At 33.9% G+C, this 26,029-nt stretch overlaps 1 protein-coding gene across 1 annotated transcript in view; it reads right to left on the bottom strand.

Annotated features, from left to right (window-relative positions):
- Positions 1–26,029, bottom strand: part of prtga (protogenin homolog a (Gallus gallus)) — a 79,363-nt gene that overhangs the window by 15,042 nt on the left and 38,292 nt on the right. The window contains exons 7-10 of the mRNA XM_056478550.1: positions 21,243–21,490; positions 15,635–15,799; positions 15,078–15,383; positions 11,882–12,070 (exon numbers count right to left, since the gene is read on the bottom strand). Of these exons, the coding sequence (XP_056334525.1) occupies positions 11,882–12,070; positions 15,078–15,383; positions 15,635–15,799; positions 21,243–21,490 (908 nt within the window). The remainder of the gene's footprint in view (positions 1–11,881; positions 12,071–15,077; positions 15,384–15,634; positions 15,800–21,242; positions 21,491–26,029) is intronic.

Below are 26,029 nucleotides of genomic sequence, written 5' to 3'. Positions count from 1 at the left end.
AATATAGAACATTAATGTGTGTGTGTGTGTGTGTGTGTGTGTGTGTGTGTGTGTGCGTGCGTGCGTGTGTGTGTGTGTGTGTGTGTGTGTGTGTGTGTGTGTGTGTGCTCTTAGCTTTTATTAGTTGTTTTTAGCTGTAATTTTTTTCTCAGTTTTAGTAGTTTGGTTTTGCTTTTCATTTTAAATGTTGAAGTTTTAAAGTTAAGCCTTTCTTAAATGCAATTATTTACTGTATATCATGGTTTATCACAAGGATTAAATAAATAAATAAATAAATAATTGGATGAAAGATAATACAAAATTATATTTATTATATATATATATATATATATATATATATATATATATATATATATATATATATATATAAATATATAATCCAATTATTTATTTGTTTATATGATACATATAGGGCAACACGGTGGCGGAGTAGGTTAAGTCAAGTTTTGCCTCGGCTAAGTCAGTTGGTGTTTCTGTGTGGAGTTTGCATGTTCTCCCCGTGTTGGCGTGAGTTTCCTCCAAAGACATGTGGTACAGGTTGAATTGGGTAGGCTAAATTGTCCATAGTGTATGAGTGGGAATGAGTGTGTATGGGTGTTTTCCAGTGATGGGATGCAGCTGGAAGGACATGCACTGCGTAAAACATATGCTGAATAAGTTGTCGGTTCATTCCGCAGTGGTGACCCCAGATTAATAAAGGGACTAAGCTGAAAAGAAAATGAATGAATGAATATTACATATAATAATAATATAATAATAATGGTATAATTAAAACAAACTCAAATTAGAAATTGCATTTCTAAAAGCAAAAATGTAAAGCTATATATACAGTATATAGTTCTAATTTCATTCATTCATTCATTTTCTTTTCGGCTTAGTCCTTTTATTCATCAGGGGTCGCCACAGCGGAATGAACCGCTAACTTATCCAGAATATGTTTTACGCAGCGGATCCCCGTCCAGCTGCAACCGATCACTGGGAAACACCCATACACGCTATTTCACACACATCTACTATGGACAATTTAGCTTACCCAATTCTCCTATAACGCATATCTTTGGACTGTGGGGGAAACTGGAGCACCCGGAGGAAACCCACAACAACACGGGGAGAACATGCAAACTCCACAGAAATGTCAACTGACCCAGCCGAGGCTCGAACCAGTGACCTTCTTGCTGTGAGGCGTCAGCGCTACCCACTGCACCATCGTACTGCCCCCAGTTTAAATTTCTAAATTTCTAATTTGAGTTTCTATTAATTATGTTATTATTTCAGTTTTAATAATGAAGAAAGTTGTCAAAGCAACACTGATCATTTCAAAGATTTAATTTAAGGTTGTTTTTATCAAATGATTTCTTTATTTAATACTTTAATAATAAAAAAAATCTATCTAGAGATTAAATTAGAAATTAAGGCTATACATATATATATCAGGGTTTCTGCTGGTTTCACAAAGTCAAATTTAAGACTTTTTAAGACCTTTTAAAGACCATGAAGAGGTACATTTCAGACTTTCATCGAGCTAAACGCTAAAGATTTTTAGGCCTAAAGTTGTGTTTTATATATATGTTTATATATATATATATATATATGTACACACACAGTGCTCAGCATAATTGAGTACACCCTATTTTATTTTAGTCCATTTCTCAGTGAATATAGGCAATGTATTTTGGTGCATTTAACCAAAACAGATTTATTAAACAGATATATTTATTAACATAATATTTTAGTCAACAAACATTTTTGAAATTGAAAGATAATACAATTAAATTTGAGCAAAATATTGCAAAAAAGTAATTACAACCTACAAAATTTCAACTCATTTTTTCAATTTTTTTGCTTCTATTGATTTTGCCTTTTTTTTTATTTGTATTTAATACTTTTTTAAAACATATAAATTTGGGTGTAAGAGTTTTTGGACCTTACCAATGTCTTACCAATCTTACCAATCTCCCTACTGCCCTATATACTGTAACAGCGATAACAACAACAGAGGGTTGAGACACATCTCGCTTGCCAGAGACTCGTGCCTTCTCTCTCTTTCACCCTGCAGAAACGATAGACCAGCCAGAGGAAGCTGAAAGGCGGCACTGCCCTAAAGCACCCTGCACGAAGACACCTGCTCCCTTACCTGCACCTTGATCAATTTTCACTTTGTAGATAAATTCCCTCTGGGGTCTGTTCACTTACAACTTGTGTTGGCTTCTTCACTAAGCCCTGCTACTGCTATATATATATATATATATTCATTCATTCATATTCTTTTTGGCTTAGTCCCTTTATTTATCAGGGGTCACCACAGTGGAATGAATCGCCAACTTATCCAGCATATGTTTTACGCAGCGGATGCCCTTCCTGCTGCAACCCAGTACTGGGAAACACCCATACACTCTCATTCACACACATACACTACGACCTATTTTAGCTTACCCAATTCCCCTATAGCGCATGTGTTTGGACTTGTGGGGGAAACCGGAGCACCCAGAGGAAACCCACGACAACATGAGGAGAACATGCAAACTCCACACAGAAATGCCAACTGACTCAGCCAAGCCTCGAACCAGCAACTTTCTTGCTGTGAGGCAATCATGCTACCCACTGTGCCACTGTGACGCCTATATTTTGTTAGGTCGGCCCAAAAATTCAGGTAAAATAACAAAAATGCAGTTTAGATGCATCATCCCCCCAGTTCCTGTATAACACAGAACAGATTTAGCACATAAAAGACCTAAAGACCCAGATATGGATCTCCGACAGATGAAGCATTAGATTATTACTGTCTCTCTGATCTCTATCAATCAATCAATCTGATCGATGCAAGCTGATGACATCACAGCACTGAGCTGAGGGGGTGGAGCTAGACCCGGCAGCCCTGCAGCGATTGGACACTCTGTAAGGAGTGTGAGACCCACGGAGCCAGTCAGAGGTCAAGGTTCAGACGCAGATAAAACTCCTGAGGAATCTGGGGTCAGAGGTCAGACACACAAGTCAGGCCTCTTTCTCCAGGCCATCAACATTCACGGAGAGATAAAGAAAGTATTTGGACTGGAGGAATGAAAGACACACAAAAGACACTTTAAATCTTGCCGGGAGAAAAACGTGCTCGAGCTCACAAACAACATCAACCAAATTAATCGGAAAACCTGTCAATTCTAATAACACTGACTGTGTCGTTTTGTATATTTTAGTCAAGACACGTTTTTAAAAACTACTGATGATATTTCTTACAAATATGAAAATAAAATATTTTAATTTAGAGCAATGTTTTGCATGTAGAAATAAGTAAAAGTAATAATAATAGTAATAATAATATCATAATAATGCAATTAAAACAAACTCAATTTAGAAATTAAGGCTGTTCAAATAAATAAATGAATAAATAAATAAATAAATGAATAAATAAATAAATAAATAAATAAATAAATAAATAAATAAATAAATGAATGAATGAATAACTAACCAACTAACTAACTAACTAACTAACTAACTAAATAAACAATTGGATAATATATTATTATATATTATATTATTGTATGTAAATGCTCCTGTTTGTTGGCTGATTGTGATGATTGACTGCAGGTGCTGTGTAGAGTTGTTTCACTATTTCTTGAGTACTTCCATTTGTAATTCTTTACCTGATGAAGACCATGTTGGTCGAAACGTTGTGACATTAAAAATTTCTTTGAGAACATGCAAACTCCACACAGAAATGCCAACTGACCCAGCCGAGGCTCGAACCAGTGACCTTCTTGCTGTGAGGCGTCAGCGCTGCCCACTGCACCATCACACCGCCCCCAGTTTCAAATTCTAAATTTCTAATTTGAGTTTCTATTAATTATGTTATTATTTCCGTTTTAATAGTGAAGAAAGTTCTCAAAGCAACACTGATCATTTCAAAGATTTAATTTAAGGTTGTTTTTATCAAATGATTTCTTTATTTATACATATAATAATATAATAATATAAAAATCTATTTAGAGATTAAATTAGAAATTAAGGCTATACATATATTAGGGTTTCTGCTGGTTTCACAAAGTCAAATTTAAGACTTTTTAAGACCTTTTAAAGACCATGAAGAGTTAAATTTCAGACTTTCATCGGGCTAAACGTTAAAGATTTCTAGGCCTAAAGTTGTGTTTTTGAAGTTTAAGATATTTTAAGACTCTTTAAGACCCTGCAGACATATATATATTTGCCGGGAGAAAAACGTGCTCGAGCTCACAAACAACATAAACAAAATTAATAGGAAAACGTGTCAATTCTAATAACACTGACAGTGTCGTTTTGTATATTTTAGTCAAGACACATTTTTAAAATCTACTGATGGTATTTCTTACAAATATTAAAATAAAATATTATAATTTAGAGCAATGTTTTGCATGTAGAAATAAGTAAAAGTAATAATAATAGTAATAATAATATATTAATAATGCAATAAAACAAACTCAAATTAGAAATTAAATTAAACTATTCCAGCATATGTTTTACGCAGCAGATACCCTTTCAGCTGCAGCCCAGTACTGGGAAACACCCATACACACTCATTCACACACAAACTCATACACTACGGCCCATTTAGTTAATTCAATTCCCATATAGCGCATGTGTTTGGACTGTGCGGAAAACCGGAGCACTCGGAGGAAACCACACCAACATGAGTAGAACATGCAAACTCCACACAGAAATGTCAGCTGACCCAGCGGGGACTCGAACCTTGATGTTTATATATTACATGTTTTTTCCTGGTGTTGGTTTGCAGCTGGAAGAGCATCCGCTGCGTAAAACATATGCTGGATAAGTTGGCGGTTCATTCCACTGTGGTGACCCCCTGATGAATAAAGGGACTAAGCCGAAAAGAAAATGAATGAATGAATATTATATGTTTATATTTATGCCAATGTATTATTCTTGTTTTACATCAAAAGTGCCAAGAAATCAGTATTTGGTGAAATCACCCTGATTTTCAGTCACAATAAAGGAAAACATTTGTTATTCTGATCCACTCTTATTAAACACATATTTATATTTTACTGAAACACATCAAGTAAATTACTCTTTTCATTGCTTATTGCATGCCATGTTTTTCAAATATTTCCCAAATGATGTTTAACAGAGCAAGGAGTTTTTCACAGTATTTCTTATAATATTTTTCTTCTGGAGAAAGTCTTATTTGTTTTATTTCGGCTAGAAAAAAAAGCTTTTTCTAATTATTTAAAAACCATTTTAAAGTCAATATTATTAGCCCCCATAAGCAATATTTGTTTTGGATTGTCTACAGAACAAACCACTGTTATATAATGACTTGCCTAATTACCCTAACTTTACCCTAATTAACCTAGTTAAGCCTATAAATGTCACTTTAAGCTGTATAGAAGTGTCCTGAAAAATATCTAGTCAAATATTATTTACTGTCATCATGACAAAGATAAAATAAATAAATCAGTTATTAGAAATGAGTTATTAAAGCTATTATGTTTACAAATGTGTAATATATATATATATATATATATATATATATTCATTAAACAGAAATTGGGAAATAATTCCGACTTTTTAAGGCTGACTTTTTTTTTTTCCCCAATTTCTGTTGAACGGAGAGAAGATTTTTTTCAGCAAATTTCTAATCAGTTTAATAACTCATTTCTAATAACTGATTTATTTTATCTTTGCCTTGATGGCAGTAAGTAATATTTCACTAGATATTCTTCAAGACACTTCTATAGGCTAGGCAAGTTTATTACTATAGCACATTTCATACACAGAGGCAATTAGAAGTGCTTTACATAAACAAGAATAAAGAATAAAGTATAAAAAACAAACAAACAAACAATAAAATGATTAAAAACAGATTAAAATATGTTAAAGCTGGTTATAAAAGAATAAAAAGAAAAAAGAAAAGAAAGACATAATATAGTGCCATATATATACAGCTTAAAGTGACATTTAAAGGTTTAACTAGGTTAATTAGGTTAACTAGGCAGGTTAGGGTAATTAGGCAAGTTATTGTATAACGATGGTTTGTTCTGTAGACTAGCGAAAAAAAATTTGCTTAAGGGGGCTAATAATTTTGAGCTTAAAATGGTTCGTAAAAAAATTTAAATCTGCTTTTATTTTAGCTGAAATAAAACAAATAAGATTTTCTCCAGAAGAAAAAATATTATCAGACATACTGTGAAAATTTCCTTGCTCTGTTAAACATCATTTGGGAAATATTTTAAAAAGAAAAAAATTAAAAGGGGGGCTAATAATTCTGACTTCAACTGTTTATATGTGATATAACTGAAAATGAAATGACTACTTCTATTCTTTTTCAAGTATTTCCCGAATATAAATTTTTTTAAACCCATTTTAAGGTCAATATTATTAGCTGCCTTTAGCAATATTTGTTTTGGATTGTCTACAGAACAGACTATAGTTATACAATGACTTGCCTAATTACCCTAACCTGCCTAGTTACCCTAATTAACCTAGTTAAGCCTTTAAATGTCACTTTAAGCTGAATAACAGTATCTTGAAGAATATCTAGTCTAATATTATTTACTGTTATCATGACAAAGATAAAATAAATCAGTCATTAGAGATGAGTTATTAAAGCTATTATGTTTACAAATGTGTTGAGGAAATCTTCTCTCTGTTAAACAGAAATTGGGGAAAAAATATGAAGGAATAAAAATTTAACAGGAGGGCGAATAATTCTGACTTCAACTGTATATGAGCTGAAAAAATGTCTTATCTCAAAGATAAATCCTAGTTTTGGTTTCTGTTTACACTAAGAATCATGTTTGACTTTCAATAAATACTTGTATATTATCTACACAGTGTTATGATGCCTTTAAACGCTGTATTGAAACCTCAGGGAACCCAAACACTGCCTATTAAGTCATTGGCATTTGGTTTGGGATGCAGCCAATGTACTTAACAGAAACATGAAACTCCTCGAATCCTAAACACCAAAACCACCCTGGACGGCAGCGCGATGGCCTGGAGATATTAACCACACACTGAGAGAGGGCGACATCTGTGCCCTGACCTCTGACTGCAGATCTGGGCAAGTCAAATCCTGTGGAGGAGCAGCAGACAGCGCTTCTCTTACACAATGAAATTTTCCTTGAAAAACAAAAATTATGCATGTCACACTAACATCAGGAACAAATAATCTGATTGGTTTAACATAGGCCACGCCTCCTGCAATACCTCTATACTCCAGCAGAGGGTGGAAAACACTATTTGATAACACCATTTAAAGGGGACCTATTAAGGTCCTTTTTACAAGATGTAAATATGATGTCCCTAGAGTGTGTGTGTGTGCGTGTGTGTGTGTGTGTGCGTGCGTGTGTGTGTGTGTGTTAGAGCTTTGTATGAGCATCTTTGATGTGAGATCCCCCATTCTGTCCCCCTACAGTCATAAAACACACCATAAACAGCTCCTCTTTCTCTCTGACACTCTTTTTTTCTCTTTTCACCCCTCAGACTGATAAAGCGTAAACTCTCACCACTAAATACAGCTCAGCTCTTCACATCTCTCCAAATACAGGATGAAATTCATCCACAGAAGCAACTCATTTCTTTTCATTAAAAAAAAAAATCCAAAAAATATTTATTCCTCTGTGTTTTGCATCAGTTTCTGGTAGAAAAAGCAAACAGGATGCATTTGCGTAACACAAGATGCATAACAACAGGATAATAAGTCTTGTTTTTGCAAGATTTTTAATGACATTGTGATGTTTTTGACATATTTTTAAAGACATTTTGCTGTTTTTGCATGATTTTATGACATTTTGCTGGATTTTTATGACATTTTGCTGTTTTTGCATGATTTTCAATGACATTTACCTGTTTTTGCATGATTTTTTATGACATTTTAAGGTTTTTGTATGACTTTTGATGACATTTTAATGTTTTTGTATGATTTTTTATGACATTTTAATGTTTTTGTATGACTTTTGATGACATTTTAATGTTTTTGTATGACTTTTGATGACATTTTAATGTTTTTGTATGACTTTTGATGACATTTTAATGTTTTTGTATGATTTTTGATGACATTTTAATGTTTTTGTATGACTTTTGATGATATTTTAATGTTTTTGTATGACTTTTGATGACATTTTAATGTTTCTGCATGATTTTTGATGACATTTTAATGTTTTTGTATGACTTTTGATGACATTTAGCTGTTTTTGTATGATTTTTATGACATTTTGCTGTTTAAGCATGATTTTCGATGACATTTTGATGTTTTTGCATGATTTTTATGACATTTTACTGTTTAAGCATGATTTTCGATGACATTTTGATGTTTTTGCATGATTTTTGATGACATTTAGCTATTTTTGCATGATTTTTATGACATTTTGATGTTTTTGCATGATTTTCGATGACATTTTGATGTTTTTGCATGATTTTCGATGACATTTTGATGTTTTTGCATGATTTTCTATGACATTTTGATGTTTTTATGACATTTTGATGTTTTTGCATGATTTTCTATGACATTTTGATGTTTTTATGACATTTTGCTGTTTTTGCATGATTTTCGATGACATTTTAATGTTTTTGCATGACATTTGATGACATTTTGCTGTTTTTGCATGATTTTCCATGACATTTAGATGGTTTTGCAAGATTTTTATGACATTTTCCTGTTATTGCATGATTTTTGATGACATTATGACGTTTTTGCAAGATTTTTTATGACATTTTGCTGTTTTTACATGACATTTAGATGTTTTTGCATGATTTATGATGAAATTTTAATGTTTTTGCATGACTTTTGATGAGATTTTAATGTTTTTGCATGACTTTTGATAAGATTTTGAGGTTATTGCATGATTTTTTATGACATTTAGCTGTTTTTGCATGATTTTCGATGACATTTTGACGTTTTTGCAAGATTTTTGATGACATTTTGCTGTTTTTGCATGATTTTCTATGACATTTTGATGTTTTTGCATGATTTTTATGACATTTTGATGTTTTTGCATGATTTTTGATGACATTTTGCTGTTTTTGCATGATTTTTATGACATTTTGATGTTTTTGCATGATTTTTGATGACATTTTAAGGGTTTTTGCAAATCTAAATGTATTTTTTAGAAGTTTTAAATAAAATAAATGAACATTTGTTTTTTTCCACCTGAATCCCAATTAGCAGATGACAATAATTGAGTGCAATGTTTATGCAAATATCTATGTCTGATTTAAATATCAGATGTTGACCAGCTGGCTGACCTCTCTACGGCCACAGATGGCCACTGGTCAAGCAAAGCATTATGGGACGGCATTCATGACCACCGCTGACTGCAGGCCCAAAATGAGAGTGACCTTTAGAGGCAAAAGAGGGCGAACAGACCAAAAAAAAATGTGCAACGCCCTCCTCCAGAGACTCATGGGAAGAACAGCACACTGGTCAGCTCTGGCAGGGTCAGAGGTCAAAGGTCAGAGGGGGAGGGGTGTTTGTGGTCACTGGGAGTTTAGAGGGAAGAAGAGCCACAAATCTTCTTTCAGAAAGACAATGCAGACCTTTTGTTGGTGGCAAACCCATTCTCAATCAACAATTACTCATCTATCACAAACCCTGCATCAATTTAAGTCACCATGTACTGCGTTTACACAACTTACACTCCCTCTGTGACCAAGTGATAATATGCACAGAATCAGTGTGACTGTAATTTGGTTAGAGAGTTATATACACACACATATATATACACACAATAAATAAAAAACTAAAATGAAATGAAACTGAAATAAATAAGAATTAACATAAATAATAATCATTGTTTACATGGAATAACTTAATAATAACAGTGGTATTATTTATGCATTGCACAACTTACACTCCCTCTGTGACCAATTGACAATATGCACAGAATTAGTGCGACTGTATCTTACATAAGTACAGAAAAGGATTGATTCCTCAGTATTTTTGATAATTTTCTGGTAGAAAAATGTAAACAGAGTGCATTTGCATAACAAAAAGATGCATAATTACATGATAATAATTCTTCATTATATCTTTATTATTATTCTTTCTTCATATTTTGAAAAAGGTATGAAGATTAAGTGAGTTTATGATTAAAAGAACAACAACAGCAAAAATCTGTCAGAGTCAGTTTAGTTTTTGCTAAATTTGTATACATTTTAGAGTCATTTAGCATCTTTTGCATACAGTGTAAATGCAAAAGTTATAGGTATTGGTTAGGGTGTTATTTTCCTTTACTTAAATTAAACAAAAGTATTCATATTAAAAGAAAAACTAAAACCAAATTAAGCTGAAAAATGAACAGAAATTAAATAATTAGAACTAGAAAAAATAATAAAAATTGTTTGCATGGAATAACAACAATAACAGCAGCATTATTTATGCATTACAGAACTTACACTCCCTCTATTGCGACTGTAAGTTAGGATATTAGTTAGAGAGTTATTTTCCATAACTGAAACAAATCAAAAATATACACAATAAATGAAAACCTAAAACTAAACGAAACTGACAACAGCCACTGAAAAACATACTGAAATTAGGTAAGAATTAGCAAAAATAATAAGCACTGTTTACATGGAATAACTGAGCAATAACAGTGGCATTATTTATGCATTATGCAAAAACGTAAACAGAGTGTATTTGCATAACAAAAAGATGCATGTAATGTAATGTAGTAGCATGTAAAGTAATGTAAGCTAAGAGATACAGATAAAAGATAAATATAATGCATAAAACCATACATTTATATTAGCCTACTTCATAATACCTAAACGTCTGATAAGATTTTTATATTAATAGACAATGCACAGATATTGATGTTTCATAATGTTTTAAACGACAATATTTGAATCTACCAAGCTAGTTTACAATGTTCACATTGCTCTACTTACATTAAATCTAAATACCAAATATCAGAAATGAGAACAGATTGTTAAGATTTAATTCATGTCAGTTTTAAAGTTATTGATTAATGCACTTACTTGACAGATTTCATTCATTCATTTTCCTTCTACTTTTTCTCTGGTTTACCACAGCGGAATGAACCGCCACTAACTTGACAGATGTATTTTTAATTTTAGATGGTTTGTGTAATGTGTTTTATGTTTGGTAAAATAATTTGTAATGCATCTTTAGTGATTTTTCTACTAATTACACTGTCTTGTCCCAATAGGTGATTTAGAGGTTTTTGCAAAAAAAGCACAAGCGGATTTAGCTGGTTTTGATGCAAAAGAAAATCTAATTTGTTAAAAAAAAACAAAGAATTTTCTAAAGTGACATTTATGAAAAGAAAATATCTTATTTACTAGCTAATAACCTTATCATTACATATAAAATGACCTAATTATAGGAGCCTGATAGATAATGCTCATTTACAAGAAAAGAGGTCAGATGGATTTAGAGGGTTTTGCATCTGAACTCTTCAGTTTTTTTTTTTACCTCAACTACAATGGTACAAGCTGAATTTGTCATTAAAATGCCATTAAATATAAATGACGCTGTTAAAATGATTTGACACAGTACTGACACTTTTTGAACGACACATTTTACTGACTAATGCAGTTTGTTCAACTGAAAACTTGATGAGAAATATATTCATGACACCATTATAATGACCTCATGACAAGATTATGATTATAAGAGTTAAATGAGTGGTCACCCCTCAGAGTAAAGTGCTACCAAGCTTTTTTCCAGCTAAAAATCAACAGAAGTGAATGAGACCTGAAGTCTTGAGCCAGTAAGGTTCCAATGACATACCAATTCACTATAAATGCCCAGGCTGGCTTATCAAAATCTACAGTAAGCATGAATATGGTCAATAAATATGAGCAAATGGAAAAAATGAGAGGTGTTATTTAGGCTGTAATGCAGTTTTAGGGGTTCATTCTCACTCACCCAGGCCTCCGATGGTGTGCTGGCGGTGGTGTGGGGGAATATGTGTCTGCGCTGCCTCCGACTGACCCTCTTCATGGTAGGAGAGTTTGAAGCCCTGCAGTCCAGAGCTGCTGCCCGCGGGAAGATGCCAGCGCAGGGTGACCGTCGTGCAATTCAGTGACTCCAGCTGGAGCTCTGGCGCTAAGGGCACTGCGGGAGAAACACACACTGACTATCAGAAATACAACATCACACTAATAGGCGATCATAAGGTAATAATTCAGGCTTCAACTGTATATTCATATGTAACGTCTAACGTCTAACAGGATGCTCACTACAGTACACGGCATCTCACGTTATTTGATATTTCTATTTTGAAATACATTAATCTTCGCCATGAGTACATATTGTGGCCTTAAGAAAGTCGAATCAACACAGGCTCATTCTGAAAACGTAGTCCAGAGGACGTTTCTGGAGACCGCGAAATACGTCCCGGGAGGTACGTATTTTTGCAGTTTTTGGTTTTCGGGAATCCGCGAGAGGCCGCTGTGTGCGCCTTTTTGGCTTCTCAGATGTCTCCCGCGAGTGCCGTTCGCGCCCGCGCTGTTCTTGCGTGAACCCACCTTAGGCCGCTATCGAACGAACGTCTGTCTGTCCGACTGGCTGAATGATTGACTGGGCGACCGGCCAATCTGCCGGCCGACCCACGCTCCTTCTTCCCTGAACCCAACCGATTTTACAGATTTTACCGATTGACCCGCCCGCCCTAAACCCAACCAACGATTTACAAAAGCAGTCAGGAAAAAGAAAACCCCTCGTCTGATTTTTTTTTAACCACGTTTTCGGATTTTACCACATTCTTACCCTGTTATGAACCTCTTCGCTTCATTTCTTGGATTCTGTTTTAGTCTTACCTGATTTCTGGAACCGCTCTTCCCCAGAACCCAGTTGTCGTCGTCGTGATCAGCTCCTCTCTGCGTCCACAGGACGAGCTAATCGGACAAACTGGTTGCGGCGGGAAAGCCCTCCACATGAAGGTAAGCGCTCAGCCGGCGAGTGCTTAAAGGAACGGCTTCATACCGCCCCACAGCGTTCGCTTAAAAAACGAAATGCAGCCATACGTACCTCCGGCTACATAATTCGCGGTCTCCAAAAACGTCCTCGTGACTACATTTTCAATATGAGCCTGGGTTGAGTCAAATTGGCCTTAAAAGTGACTTTCTCAGACTACAGAACACTAATTTTACGGCAATTTTCTACCAGCAAGAACAAAACATCACAAATTTCAAAGTAGAGAGACGCCACCAGCCTGTAACCTCAGGAGAACAAATCTTCAAGATTTATCTGCCACAACTGCAGCCATGAATCTCTCGAGTCCCGACAAGACGGACCTCACAGGAACAAGTTAAATCAATCCAAGCTTAATTAAACACACTCCCGCAGAGTTTCCCGCGTGTATCTTTGAGTAAGTAATCTAACAGAGTAGATATATATATAGATCACCGGCAATGGCCTGACAGATTCTGATGTGGCCTGAAGTTTACCGTGGGACTCTGAAAATGGCAGATCTGTGGAGGCTCTCGCTTTATAACCCGTGACTAAAACCTTTCCAATGTGGATGAAAAGGAGGGTCAAAGGCCATGAGGGAACAAATGCAATGCCTTAACAAGATAACAGCCCAAAGCAAGAGAGCACAAGAATGGGTTGAAGAATAGTGTTGCAGGTTTAACAGTTTTGTGCAGGAAGCAAAATATTAATCTGTAATCGATTCAATTAAAGAGATCAGTTCATTTACATGCTATTTACTCACCTTCGAGTGGTTTCAAACCCTGAGTTGATATTTTGAAAAAAGCTGAAAACCTGTAGCTACTGACTTCCATAGTAGAAAAAAATATTTTGAAATATTATGAAATATTAATATTTTGAAAGTCAATGGTTACAGGTTTGCAGCATTTTTCTAAATATCTACTTTTGTGTTCAAGAGAAGAAGAAAAAAAACTCATAAAGGTTTGAATCAAGTAAAGGGGGAGTAAATGATGACAGAATTTTCATTTTTGGGCGAACTATCCCTTTAAATCATCACCACGAGAGAGACTGAATTAACATAGATAGACTGAATTAACATAGACAGATAGATAGATAGACAGATAGACAGACAGACAGACAGACAGACAGACAGAACGATAGATAGATGGATAGACAGACAGACAGACAGACAGACAGACAGACAGATAGACAGACAGAATGATAGATAGATATTATGGCTTATGGTGAAGGGGAGGGGCATAAGGGGGAGGGGAGAGGCTTATGATGAAGAGGAGGAGCTGATGGAGAGGGGGAGGAGCTTGTGACAAAGGGGAGTGGCTGATGGTGAAGGGGAAGATCTAATGCTCAAAAGGGATACGCTATCAAAAAAGAAGAAGCTGCTGATGAAGGGGAGGGGCTTGTGGTGAGGGGGAGGGGCATATGGGGAAGGGGAGAGGCTTATGACGAAGAGGAGGAGCTGATGGTGAAGATAATGAGCTAATAGAGAAGGCGAGGAGCTTATGATAAAGAGAAGCTGATGATGAAGGGGAGAAGCTTATGGAGAAGGGGGAGGAGCTAATGATGAAGGGAGGGCTGGTGGTGAAGGGGAGGAGCTGCTGACGAAGGGGAGGAGCTTATGATGAAGAGAAGCTGATGATGAAGGGGAGAAGCTTATAGAGAAGGGGGAGGAGCTAATGATGAAGGGAGGGCTGGTAGTGAGGGGGGGGGGAGCTGCTGACGAAGTGGAGGAGTTGACGGAGAAGAGGAGAGACTTATGACAAAGAGGATGAGCTAACTATGAAGGGGAGGCGCTGCTTATGAAGGTGAGGAGCTAATGGTGAAGGGGGAGGAGCTATTTATGAAGGAGAGGGGCTAATGATAGGGGAGGAGCTAATGATGAATGAGAGGAGCTAATGAAGGCGAGGAGCTTATGACAAAGGGGAGGGGCTGATGAAAAAGAGGAGCTGATTGTGACGGGGAGGAGCTTATGATGAAGGGGAGGAGCTGATGGCCAAGAGGAGGAGTTTATGATGATGGAGAGGGGCTGATGGTGAAGGGGAGGGGCTATTATAAAAGGGAGGAGCTACTGATGAAGGGGAGGAACTAATGGAGAAGGAGAGGAGCTGTTGCTAGTGTGTCATTTGGAATACAAGGACATATAGATAGACAGAAAGACAGACAGATGCTCCACCTTTAGTACTGGAAGCTTTGGGTGTCCTGTGAGAGCTCCAGGCGGATGGTTCTCCCCAACCCACAGCAGTGGCGGCAGCGATGCGGAGCAGGTATGTGGTGTCAGGCTGCAGACCCTCCAGCAGCTGATGGGTTTTGTGTGCTGAGAGCTCCAGCTGTGTCAGCGTCCCGTCTAAGCTGGTCCTGTAGGAGAGGCGATACGCAGACACATGCCCCCGGCTCAGCTTATGAGAGAGCGGCTGCCACGACACCTGAATATCAGAGGGACTGCGGCTCGTCAGGCTCAGCTCAGGGGCACGCAGGGGGACTGAAACAGAGACAGAAAACAACAATAAAACTAACTTAAGGAGATTAATATTATGTGGCTGATGAATCCTTGATTCTGATTGGCTGTTGAGCATTCTAAGGTGTGCCGTTATGTTTCACATAGACACACAGCTAAAGTAGTTCCGGCAGGTTTTGAGCGCATTACAGCTCCATGTCACTACACTGAATGATTTCAGTTATTTTACAGCTACAACAGTCAAACACTGTATAATCTTTTAAACGTGAGCTCACCGTCCTCTAGTGTGTGCTGTATGACGTGGTCCGACATGCGGCTGGCACCCATCGGCATGTACGCTACGATGTAGAAAGTGTAGTTCCTCCCGGCCTCCAGGTCATCAATAATGTAGCGGGTAGTATCGTTACCGATTACAATCTGGTACTCTTCGTTATTTAGACCTGTTGAGACATGACAAGCCTGAATGTTTCACCATCAATGGAAAGCACTGTAAATGTGGCAGCTGTTTTGCTGTACATCAAATAGAAGAACATGGTTAAAACGTCAAGGTCATGTGTTTGATTTTAAGAGAATGCATGAATGATAAAATGCCATGTATTATGTTATGTTGTGCTACGTTATGCTATGCTGTTATGTTATGTTGTGTTATGTTATGTTATGTTATGTTATGCTATGCTATGCTATATTATGCTGTTATGTAATGCAATGTTATGTTATGTCATGCAATGCTATGTTATGTAATGCTATGTTATGTTGTTATGTTATGCAATGTTACGTTGTGCAATGCTATGTTATGCAATGCTATGCTATGCTGCTATGTTATGTTATGCAATGTTATGTTATGTTATGTTATACAATGCTATGCTATGCTGTTATGTTATGCAACGTTAAGTTATGCAACGTTATGTTATGCAACGTTATGTTATGCAATGTTATGTTATGCAATGCTATATTATACTGTTGTGTTATGCAATGTTGTTATGTTATGCAAAATTCTGTTGTTATGTCATGTTATGTTGTGTTATGTTATGCAATGTTATGTTATGGTATGCTATGCTATGCTATGTTATGCTATGTTATGTTGTGTTATGCAATGTAATGTTATGTTATGTTGTGATATGCAATGTTATGTTATGTTATGTTATGCTATGTTATGTTATAATATGCTGTGTTATGTTATGTTGTTATGTTATGTTATATTATGTTATGCTATGCTATGTTATGTTATGCTATGGTATGTTATTATGCAATGCTATGTTATGTTATATTATGTCATGCAATGCTGTTATGCAATGCTATGTTATGTTGTTATGTTTTGCAATGTTATGTTATGCAATGCTATGTTTTGCAATCCTATGCTATGCAATGTTATGTAATGTTATGTTATGTTATGCAATGTTATGTTATTATGCAATGCTGTTATGTTGTTATGCCATGTTATGTTGTATTGTTATTATGCAATGTTATGTTATGTTGTTATGCCATGATATGTTGTATTATGTTATTATGCAATGTTATGTTATGTTGTTTTGTTATGATATGTTATGTTACGTTATGTTATGTTATGTTATGTTATGTTGTTATGTTATGTTATGTCATGCAATGTTATGTCATGTTGTTTTGTTATGATATGTTATGTTACGTTATGTTATGTTATGTTATGTTATGTTATGTTATGTTGTTATGTTGTTATGTTATGTTATGTCATGTTGTTATGTTATGTTATGTTATGCTAAATTATGTTATGTTATTCGATGTTATGTTGTGTTATGCAATGTTATGTTATGTTATTATGCAATGTTATGTCATGTTATGTTATGTTGTGTTGTTATGTTATTGTGCAATGTTATGTCATGTCATGTTATGTTATGTTATGTTATTTTGCAATGTTACGTCATGTTATGTCATGTTATATGTTATGTTATGTTATGTAATGTTATGCTTTGTTATGTTTGAAACAATTTTCACTCACACATTTGCAGCACATTTCACTAATAATAAAAATAAACAGGATGTAAACATTAAATTAAAATTGTAACTAAACAGAATGATTACAATTTATTTTAACTTACAGTATTCTCCACTACTTTCTAATATATACAAATTTAAACTTTTAAAAAAACATCCTCAGGACAGAAAAAAGAAAAAAATGAAAGAAACAAGAAAAAAGAAACAAAGAAAAGAAAGGAAAAAGAAAAGATTTTAAGAATCAAAGAAAAGGAAGGAAAAAATAATAAGACAGATGAAGATGACAAAGAAAGGAATGACCTTGATCATAACAGTATCATGTATTATATCGCATATAATAACTGTTAAAGGCATTAACCGTTGTCCATCTATTCAGGAAAAATCACAACGCTTATTTCCTCCATTTCCTACAGCTCCCACCCTATACATAATAATATAAATGCATGAAGTTTTAAACTCTAGTCTCGTCCATCTACACAAGAGCCACTGGTCATCATAAAAAAGAAGCACGTCAACTCAATCAGCACAACCTTTTCTTTCTTTTAACTGCGTTTTATCAATGCAACTAATGGTAAATTCCACCTGCTGGTTTTCCCACCGGTCCAGCGCACCTGATAACACTTTAATGAGCCCACATTTAGATGCTCAAATAAAAGAAACACTCTCCAGCACTCAATTTCTGACCCAATAAACAAGATACTCCAAGCGTCAACAGAAAAGGCCTTGTTTCCGGCACTGAATGGAGGACTCTGACTCTGACGCATCGAGAATAACACACAAAGCCTCCTCAGCACTAGATTAAGACACTCCAACACTGGTGATAATTAGCCCCCTTTTTTGCACCCCTTTCCACACCACTTCCGATGCTTTTTGCCCTCCAGAGCAGATGCGGAGGTATTCATTAACCACAGCTATTCTTCTGACAATAAATGGCCTGGAATTCTGGAAGTCCAAGTGCAAAAGCATCCTGAATAAAGATTTTTGACACTTGGACATCTCATTGTTTTTCTCTTCTTATCTGCTCACAGGCTGGCAGGTGTTTTATTTGGACATCGCTCTCTAACGCTTATGCATTTAGTTTGCATAGAGGGTTGAAGTCAGAATTATTAGCCCTCCTGTATATTTTTGCTACACATTTCTAAACATAATAGTTTGTTCTGTAGACAATCAAAACAAATATTGCTTAAGGGGGTTAATAATACTGACCTAAAATGGGTTTAAAAAAATTAAAAACTGCTTTTATTCTAGCCGAAATAAAACAAGTAAGACTTTCTCCAGAAGAAAAAATATTATAGGAAATACTGTGAGAAATTCCTGAATCTGTTAAACATCGTTTGGGAAAAATTTAAATAAGAATAAAAGTAACCAGTTAAAAAATTCAGAATAAAGGTTTTAACACTTGGACGTCTCATTGTTTTACTCATCTACTCACAGGCTGGCAGGTGTCTTAATTGGACATCGCTGTCTAACACTGATGTATTTAATTTGCAAATATATATTTATAGAGAGTTGAAGTCAGAATTATTTCCCAATTTCTGTTTAACGAAAAAAAAATAAAAAAAATAAAATATATATATATATTACACATTTCTAAACATAACAGCTTTAATAACTCATTTCTAATAATTGATTTCTTTTATGATGACCACATAATATTTGACTAGATATTTTTCAAGACACTTCTATAAAGCTTAAAGTGACATTTAAAGGCTTAACTAGGTTAATTAGGGTAAAGTTAGGGTAATTAGGCAAGTCATTGTATAACAGTGTTTTTTTCTGTCGACAATCCAAAACAAATATAGCTTAAAGGGGCTAAAATATTGACCTTAAAATGGTTTTTAAAAAACTAAAAACTGCTTTTATTCTAGCCAAAATAAAAGAAATAAGAGAAGAAGAAAAAATATTTTAGGAAATACTGTGAAAAATTCCTGAATCTGTTAAACGTCATTTGGGTAAATTAGATCTAATAATTTTGACTTCAACTATATGTACTTAAAATCCTATAATTAGGATCAGTAAATTGTCATAAATATCCATAAACACCAAGCAAAGTTTAATACAAAATACTGATTACTATTTTGACTTTGTGGAAAAGTCCTTATTAAATTTCTATAGCTTATATAATAGCATAGAAAATATATATTATATTTTAAAGCAAATAAGATGCAAGAAGTGAGAATACAGGAGCTGACAATGAGAGTGTATTGTCAAAAAAATATAAATAAATAAAATGAAAATAAAATAGTGGCGCAGTGGGTAGCACGATCGCCTCACAGCAAGTAGTCAGAAGGTCGCTGTTTCGAGCCTCTGCTGGGTCAGTTGGCATTTCTGTGTGGAGTTTGCATGTTCTCTCCGTGTTGGTGTGGGTTTCTTCCGGGTGCTCCGGTTTTCCCCACAGTCCAAACACATGCGCTTTAGGGGAATTGAATAAACTAAATTGTCCATGGTGTATGTATGTGCATGTGAGAGTGTATGGGTGTTTCCCAGTGTAGGTTGCAGCTGGAAGGGCATTCGCTGCGTAAAACATATGCTGGATAAGTTGGCAGTTCATTCTGCTGTGGCGACCACTGATTAATAAAGAGACTGAGCGGAAAAGAAAATGAACAAAATAAAATAAAATAAAATAAAATAAAATAAAATAAAATAAAATAAAATAAAATAAAATAAAATAAAATAAAATAAAATAAAATAAAATAAAATAAAATAAAATAAAATAAAATAAAATAAATAATAAATAAATATAAATAAATAAATATAAAAAATAAAATAAAATAAAATAAAATACAATAAAAAAGTAAAATAAAGTAAAATAAAATAAAATAAAAGTAAAGTAAAGTAAAGTAAAGTAAAGTAAAGTAAAGTAAAGTAAAGTAAAGTAAAGTAAAGTAAAGTAAAGTAAAAGTAAAGTAAAGATAAGTAAAGTAAAGTAAAGTAAAGTAAAGTAAAGATAAGTAAAGTAAAGATAAGTAAAGTAAAGATAAGTAAAGTAAAGTAAAGTAAAGTAAAGATAAGTAAAGTAAAGATAAGTAAAGTAAAGATAAGTAAAGTAAAGTAAAGTAAAATAAAGTAAAGTAAAGTAAAGTAAAGGTAAAGTAAAGTAAAGTAAAGATAAGTAAAGATAAGTAAAGTAAAGATAAGTAAAGTAAAGATAAGTAAAGTAAAGTAAAGTAAAATAAAAGTAAAGTAAAGTAAAGTAAAGATAAGTAAAGTAAAGATAAGTAAAGTAAAGTAAAGTAAAGTAAAGTAAAATAAAGTAAAGTAAATTAAAGATAAGTAAAGTAAAGATAAGTAAAGTAAAGTAAAAGTAAAGTAAAATAAAGTAAAGATAAGTAAAGTAAAGTAAAAGTAAAGTAAAGTAAAGTAAAAGTAAAATAAAAGTAAAGTAAAGTAAAGTAAAGTAAAGTAAAGTAAAGTAAAGTAAAGTAAAGTAAAGTAAAGTAAAATAAAATATAATTGTTTTTTTTTTATTTTACTAATAGGTTCAGTCATTTTTTTGCATTGCCACCACATTCTGAATCATCATTACTATATTATATTACAATACTATATATATTTTCTTTATTTGTCATAAGAAAATAAGGAAAATATTCTATCCTATTCTGTTATATTCTATTAAAAAATCTAAATGTTGAGAAAATCAAGATTTAAAGTTGTCCAAATGAAACTCTTATAATGCAATTGATACACAGGACAATGTTGCAGTGCAATTTTGCAAAGCAATGATGTTTGGTTACTTTTCAATTAAGAAAGGGCAGCAAAATTGTCTCTGTAACCCACTGCCCTTATCAGATACCCAGTGTCTGTTCTGTTTGCCCATTAAAGGCATCATTTCCCAAAGTTGCCAAGCAAAGTTGCCCTGTGTATCATCAGCATTAGTGAAGCATGTGTTTGGATGCTGATATATGAAACTCTTACCTTCCGCCTTCATGTAGTGCACAGAATAAGCGATGACCTTCTCAGAGTTGTACGCGGGTCTGTCCCAAGCCAGCAGGATGGCGGAGCTGGACACAGTGTCAGCGCGGATGTTACGTGGAGCACTGGGTCGATTATCAGACATCACCACGATCAGACGAGCCATAGCCAGAACCGAACCCTGAATATTCTCCGCCTCACACTGATAGATGCCGTCGTCCTCTGGGATAATCTGATTTATCACCAGTTTACTGTCAAAAGACACAGCAAGAGCTTTTTAATACATCATCATAAGATTTTTGTAACAAAATAGGAAAAAAATATGGTTACATTTTATTTTAATGCATGATTCAAGTTATTAACAAACTATTAACATAGACTTTTAGCTCCATAAACTACTAATTTGCATATATTATCACCAGTTTACTGTCAAACACACAGTAAGAGCTTTTTATACCCTCTTCATAACATTATTTTTACAAAATAAGAATAAAATATGGCCACACTTTATTTTAATTCACAATTCAAGTTATTAACAAACTATTAATATAGATTTTTAGCTCAATATACTACTAATTTGCATATATTATCACCAGTTTACTGTCAAAACACACAACAAGAGCTATTTATCCCCTCTTCAAAACATTATTATTACAAAATGATAAATAAAATATGGCCACACTTTATTTTGATGCATAATTCACGTTATTAACAATCCATCAACGTAGACTTTTAGCTTAATAAACTACTAATTTGCATATATTATCACCCGTTTACTGTCAAAACACACAGCAAGACTCTTATAGACTCTTCATAACATTGTTAATAGAAAATAGGGAAAAATATGGTCATTCTTTATTTTAATGCATAATTCATGTTATGAATAAACAATTAACTAATACTTTTAGCTCAATAAACTACTAATTTGCATATATTATCACCAGTTTACTGTCAAAACACACAGCAAGAGCTTTTTATACCCTCTATAAAACTATTATTACAAAATGCTAAAAAAAATGGCCAAACTTTATCTTAATGCATAATTCACGTTATCAACAAACTATTAATGTACACTTTTAGCTCAATAAACTACTAATTAGTTGCCTATTAGTAGTTATTAACTGTTGTGCATCCTGTTTAGAAAAGATCTCCTTTTTTCCTAATGGACAAAAATGTCCATGTCCAAAATCTGTCAAAAAATATCATTTATTATCACCAGTTTACTGTCAAAACACACAGCAAGAGCTTTTTATAGACTCTTCATAACATTGTTAATACAAAATAGGAAAAAAAAATATGGTTCCTTTTTATTTTAATGCATAATTTATGTTATGAACAAACTATTAACGTAGACTTTTAGCTCAATAAACTACTAATTTGCATATATTATCACCAGTTTACTGTCAAAACACACAGCAAGAGCTTTTTATACCCTCTTCAAAGCATTATTATTACAAAATGATAATAACATAAGGCCACACTTTATTTTAATTCACAATTCAAGTTATTAATAAACTATTAACAGACTTTTAGCTCAAAAAACTACTAATTTGCATATATTATCACCAGTTTACTGTCAAAACACACAGTAAGAGCTATTTATACCCTCTTCAAAACATTATTATTACAAAATGATAAATAAAATATGGCCACACTTTATTTTAATGCATAATTCACGTTATTAACAAACTATTAACAGACTTTTAGCTCCATGAACTACTAATTAGTTGCCTATTAGTAGTTATTAACTGTTGTGCATCCTGTTTAGAAAAGATCTCCTTTTTTCCTAATGCAGTGGTTCCCAAACTGGGGGTCGCAGAATAATTTCAAGGGGTCGCGAGAGTTATTTAAAAATTGTGTAATTTTCAGTGATTATAATAAATATTTTTCAGTATTACAAGTGAAAGCTAATATTTTCAGATTTTTAAAAAGATATTACTGATTCATAAAGTATTTAGGACACATTCGGGCAGATTGCATCTTTGTACTTGGAACGCAGCGCTCAGGAACAGTTTAAAACTGTTGTCATGTCAACTTGCCGCAGTAAACAAAGCCTTCAACGCTTGCCCCGCCTTCGCGCTCTTCTTATTGGCCCACTGCTCTAAGAACTGAACACGAATGATTGGTTAAAATCAGCTGTCAATCACTCAGTCAAAGCCTCCTGTCTTCAGATGACAGGAGCTACAACCGCGAAAATGTAAAGCGCTGAAGACGAGAGAATGAAAACAACACTGACAGATTTTGTCTTAGAAACACATAAAGCTACAAATATTGGCACATCTGATTACTGATCATGTGCTGAATGTTAATCCACCAGCTATACTTATTGAAGAGTGGATAAAAGACCTCCATTGGCTTCAAGTCTGCTATGAAAATAACTAGCATTCACTGTAAAGTCTGTGGGATATCTTTTGGGATATCCGTCCGTGTATCTTTTGGTCACTCAATTATGTTATAAAAATGTCTTTTCTTGTGATAACGGGATTTCATTAAGACATATTTTCCTCACGCATGCATATTTATTTTTTTGCTTGTTAGTTTTGATCAGTGTTGATTTCAAATGCAATAAATCTGTTTATAAAACTTGTAGTAACAGTGCGATAATTGGTGGGAGCCACTAAATTTTGGCTGGTGCGTCTACATTTTTAAAGTTAGAAGCACCAGTGTTACCAAGCAAAAATGTTAGTTTCGAGCCCTGTAATGTATAGTAAATATAGTTAAAATATTGTGAACAGCTTAAAAAAAAGCTATTTTTATTGTTTGTATATGCTTTGGTAGTGGGGGGTCGCGAGTTCTTGACGATCTTACAATGGGGGTCGCGGGTTTAAGTTTGAGAACCACTGTCCTAATGGACAAAAATGTCCACGTCCAAAATCTGTCAAATAATATCATATATTATCACCAGTTTACTGTCAAAACACACAGCAAGAGCTTTTTATAGACTCTTCAAAACATTATTACAACAAAATAGGAAAAATATGGTCATTCTTTATTTTAATGCATAATTCATGTTATGAACAAACTATTAACGTAGACTTTTAGCTCAATAAACTAATAATTTGCATATATTATCACCAGTTTACTGTCAAAACGCACAGCAAGAGCTATTTATATCCTCTATAAAACTATTATTACAAAATGCTAAAAAAAAATGGCCAAACTTTATCCTAATGCATAATTCACGTTATCAACAAACTATTAATGTACACTTTTAGCTCAATAAACTACTAATTAGTTGCCTATTAGTAGTTATTAACTGTTGTGAATCCCGTTTAGAAAAGATCTCCTTTTTTCCTAATGGACAAAAATGTCCATGTTCAAAGTCTGTCAAATAATATCATATATTATCACCAGTTTACTGTCAAAACACACAGCAAGAGCTTTATATAGACTCTTCATAACATTATTATTATTACAAAATAAGAATAAAATATGGCCACACTTTATTTTAATTCACAATTCAAGTTATTAACAAACTATTAACAGACTTTTAGCTCAATAAACTACTAATTTGCTACTTATGTTATTTGCTACGTATTTATTTTGAGAGAGGAAATTCATTTTTACATAATATCATATTATTTTATTCTATTTTTAAGATTTTTTGCATTATACTATCAACATTATACTATCAAATTCATACTACTATTAGAATTTATCATAAATGTAATGCTTAATGTTCTTAATACAGTGTAATAATGTAAAGAAAATTAATTATAAATTTGATCTATGACGATGTAAAACTTTAAATAAATCTGTTGTGACCTAACATGAAGATGTAACTTAACATATAACACGTAGATGCGTGTACTGAGAATAAACAAAGACATGCTTGTTTAACAGGAGCGTGTTTATGTGGAAATGAGCCAATCGATAGCAGTAGCCTAAATGTCTCGCCCTCCCCTTCTTCTTTCAGGAGCCCATAACAAAGGCAGACAGGAAAACAAACTAGAGGAAAATCAAAGAGAAAATCAGCTCAAACACCATTAGCAGAGCACTGAATAATTCACTCTCTCTTGTTCCACAGTAGAAACCAGCTGATGAATATTTCAGCAGGACTCAGTTTCCAGCAGACAAATGAGTCAATTCAAGCCCTGAGAAACATCCGTTTGTGCACGTAGACATCCACAACAAATAAATCTGACAAACAAATCAGCAACAGCTTATAATTTAAGGGTTGTTAGGGATGTAAAAGGGAAGTCTATGATGTCTCTAGAGTGTGTAGTAAAGTTTCATCTCAAAATAGCACACAAATAATCTTTTCTAACTCTCTGAAGCTGACCCTTTTAGGCTTTGATCCTAACTGTGGTGTTTTGGTGACTGTCGCTTTAAATTCAAATGAGACTGTGCTCTTTTTCAAAAGAGGGCGGAGCAACAAATGCCTTCAGCATAGTGGCAGATTCCAAAACAAGACTAATGTCATATGCTAATGAGGGAGAGATGGTTACTAGTGGGCGGGGCTTTCCCCCTCTGATGACACGTACAAAAGGAGAATGTCAATCAAAGTGTTTCTGCAGACTGTTTTTATCAAGTCTGATCATAACAAATAAAATTAATAATAGATTACCACTAGAAGCTGGTTAAATTCACACACTGCTGCCACACAACTGTGTTTAACCCCTCTTAAAAGTGATTTTTGCATAAAAGGTCCTCTTTAAAGTTTCCTAATAATGTGTTAATAGTCCCCTAACATATTTAAATGCATCTAAGGTCAGAAAACATTGTAATATTCTCAGTTTATGCTTTTAATTTTATAAATATTTTGCTATGTTGGTTACATTTTATTTTAG

The sequence above is a fragment of the Danio aesculapii genome, chromosome 18 (assembly GCF_903798145.1).
Source record: "Danio aesculapii chromosome 18, fDanAes4.1, whole genome shotgun sequence".
In the NCBI taxonomy this organism is placed as follows: domain Eukaryota; kingdom Metazoa; phylum Chordata; class Actinopteri; order Cypriniformes; family Danionidae; genus Danio; species Danio aesculapii.
This window is presented reverse-complemented; position numbering and strand designations above follow the sequence as displayed.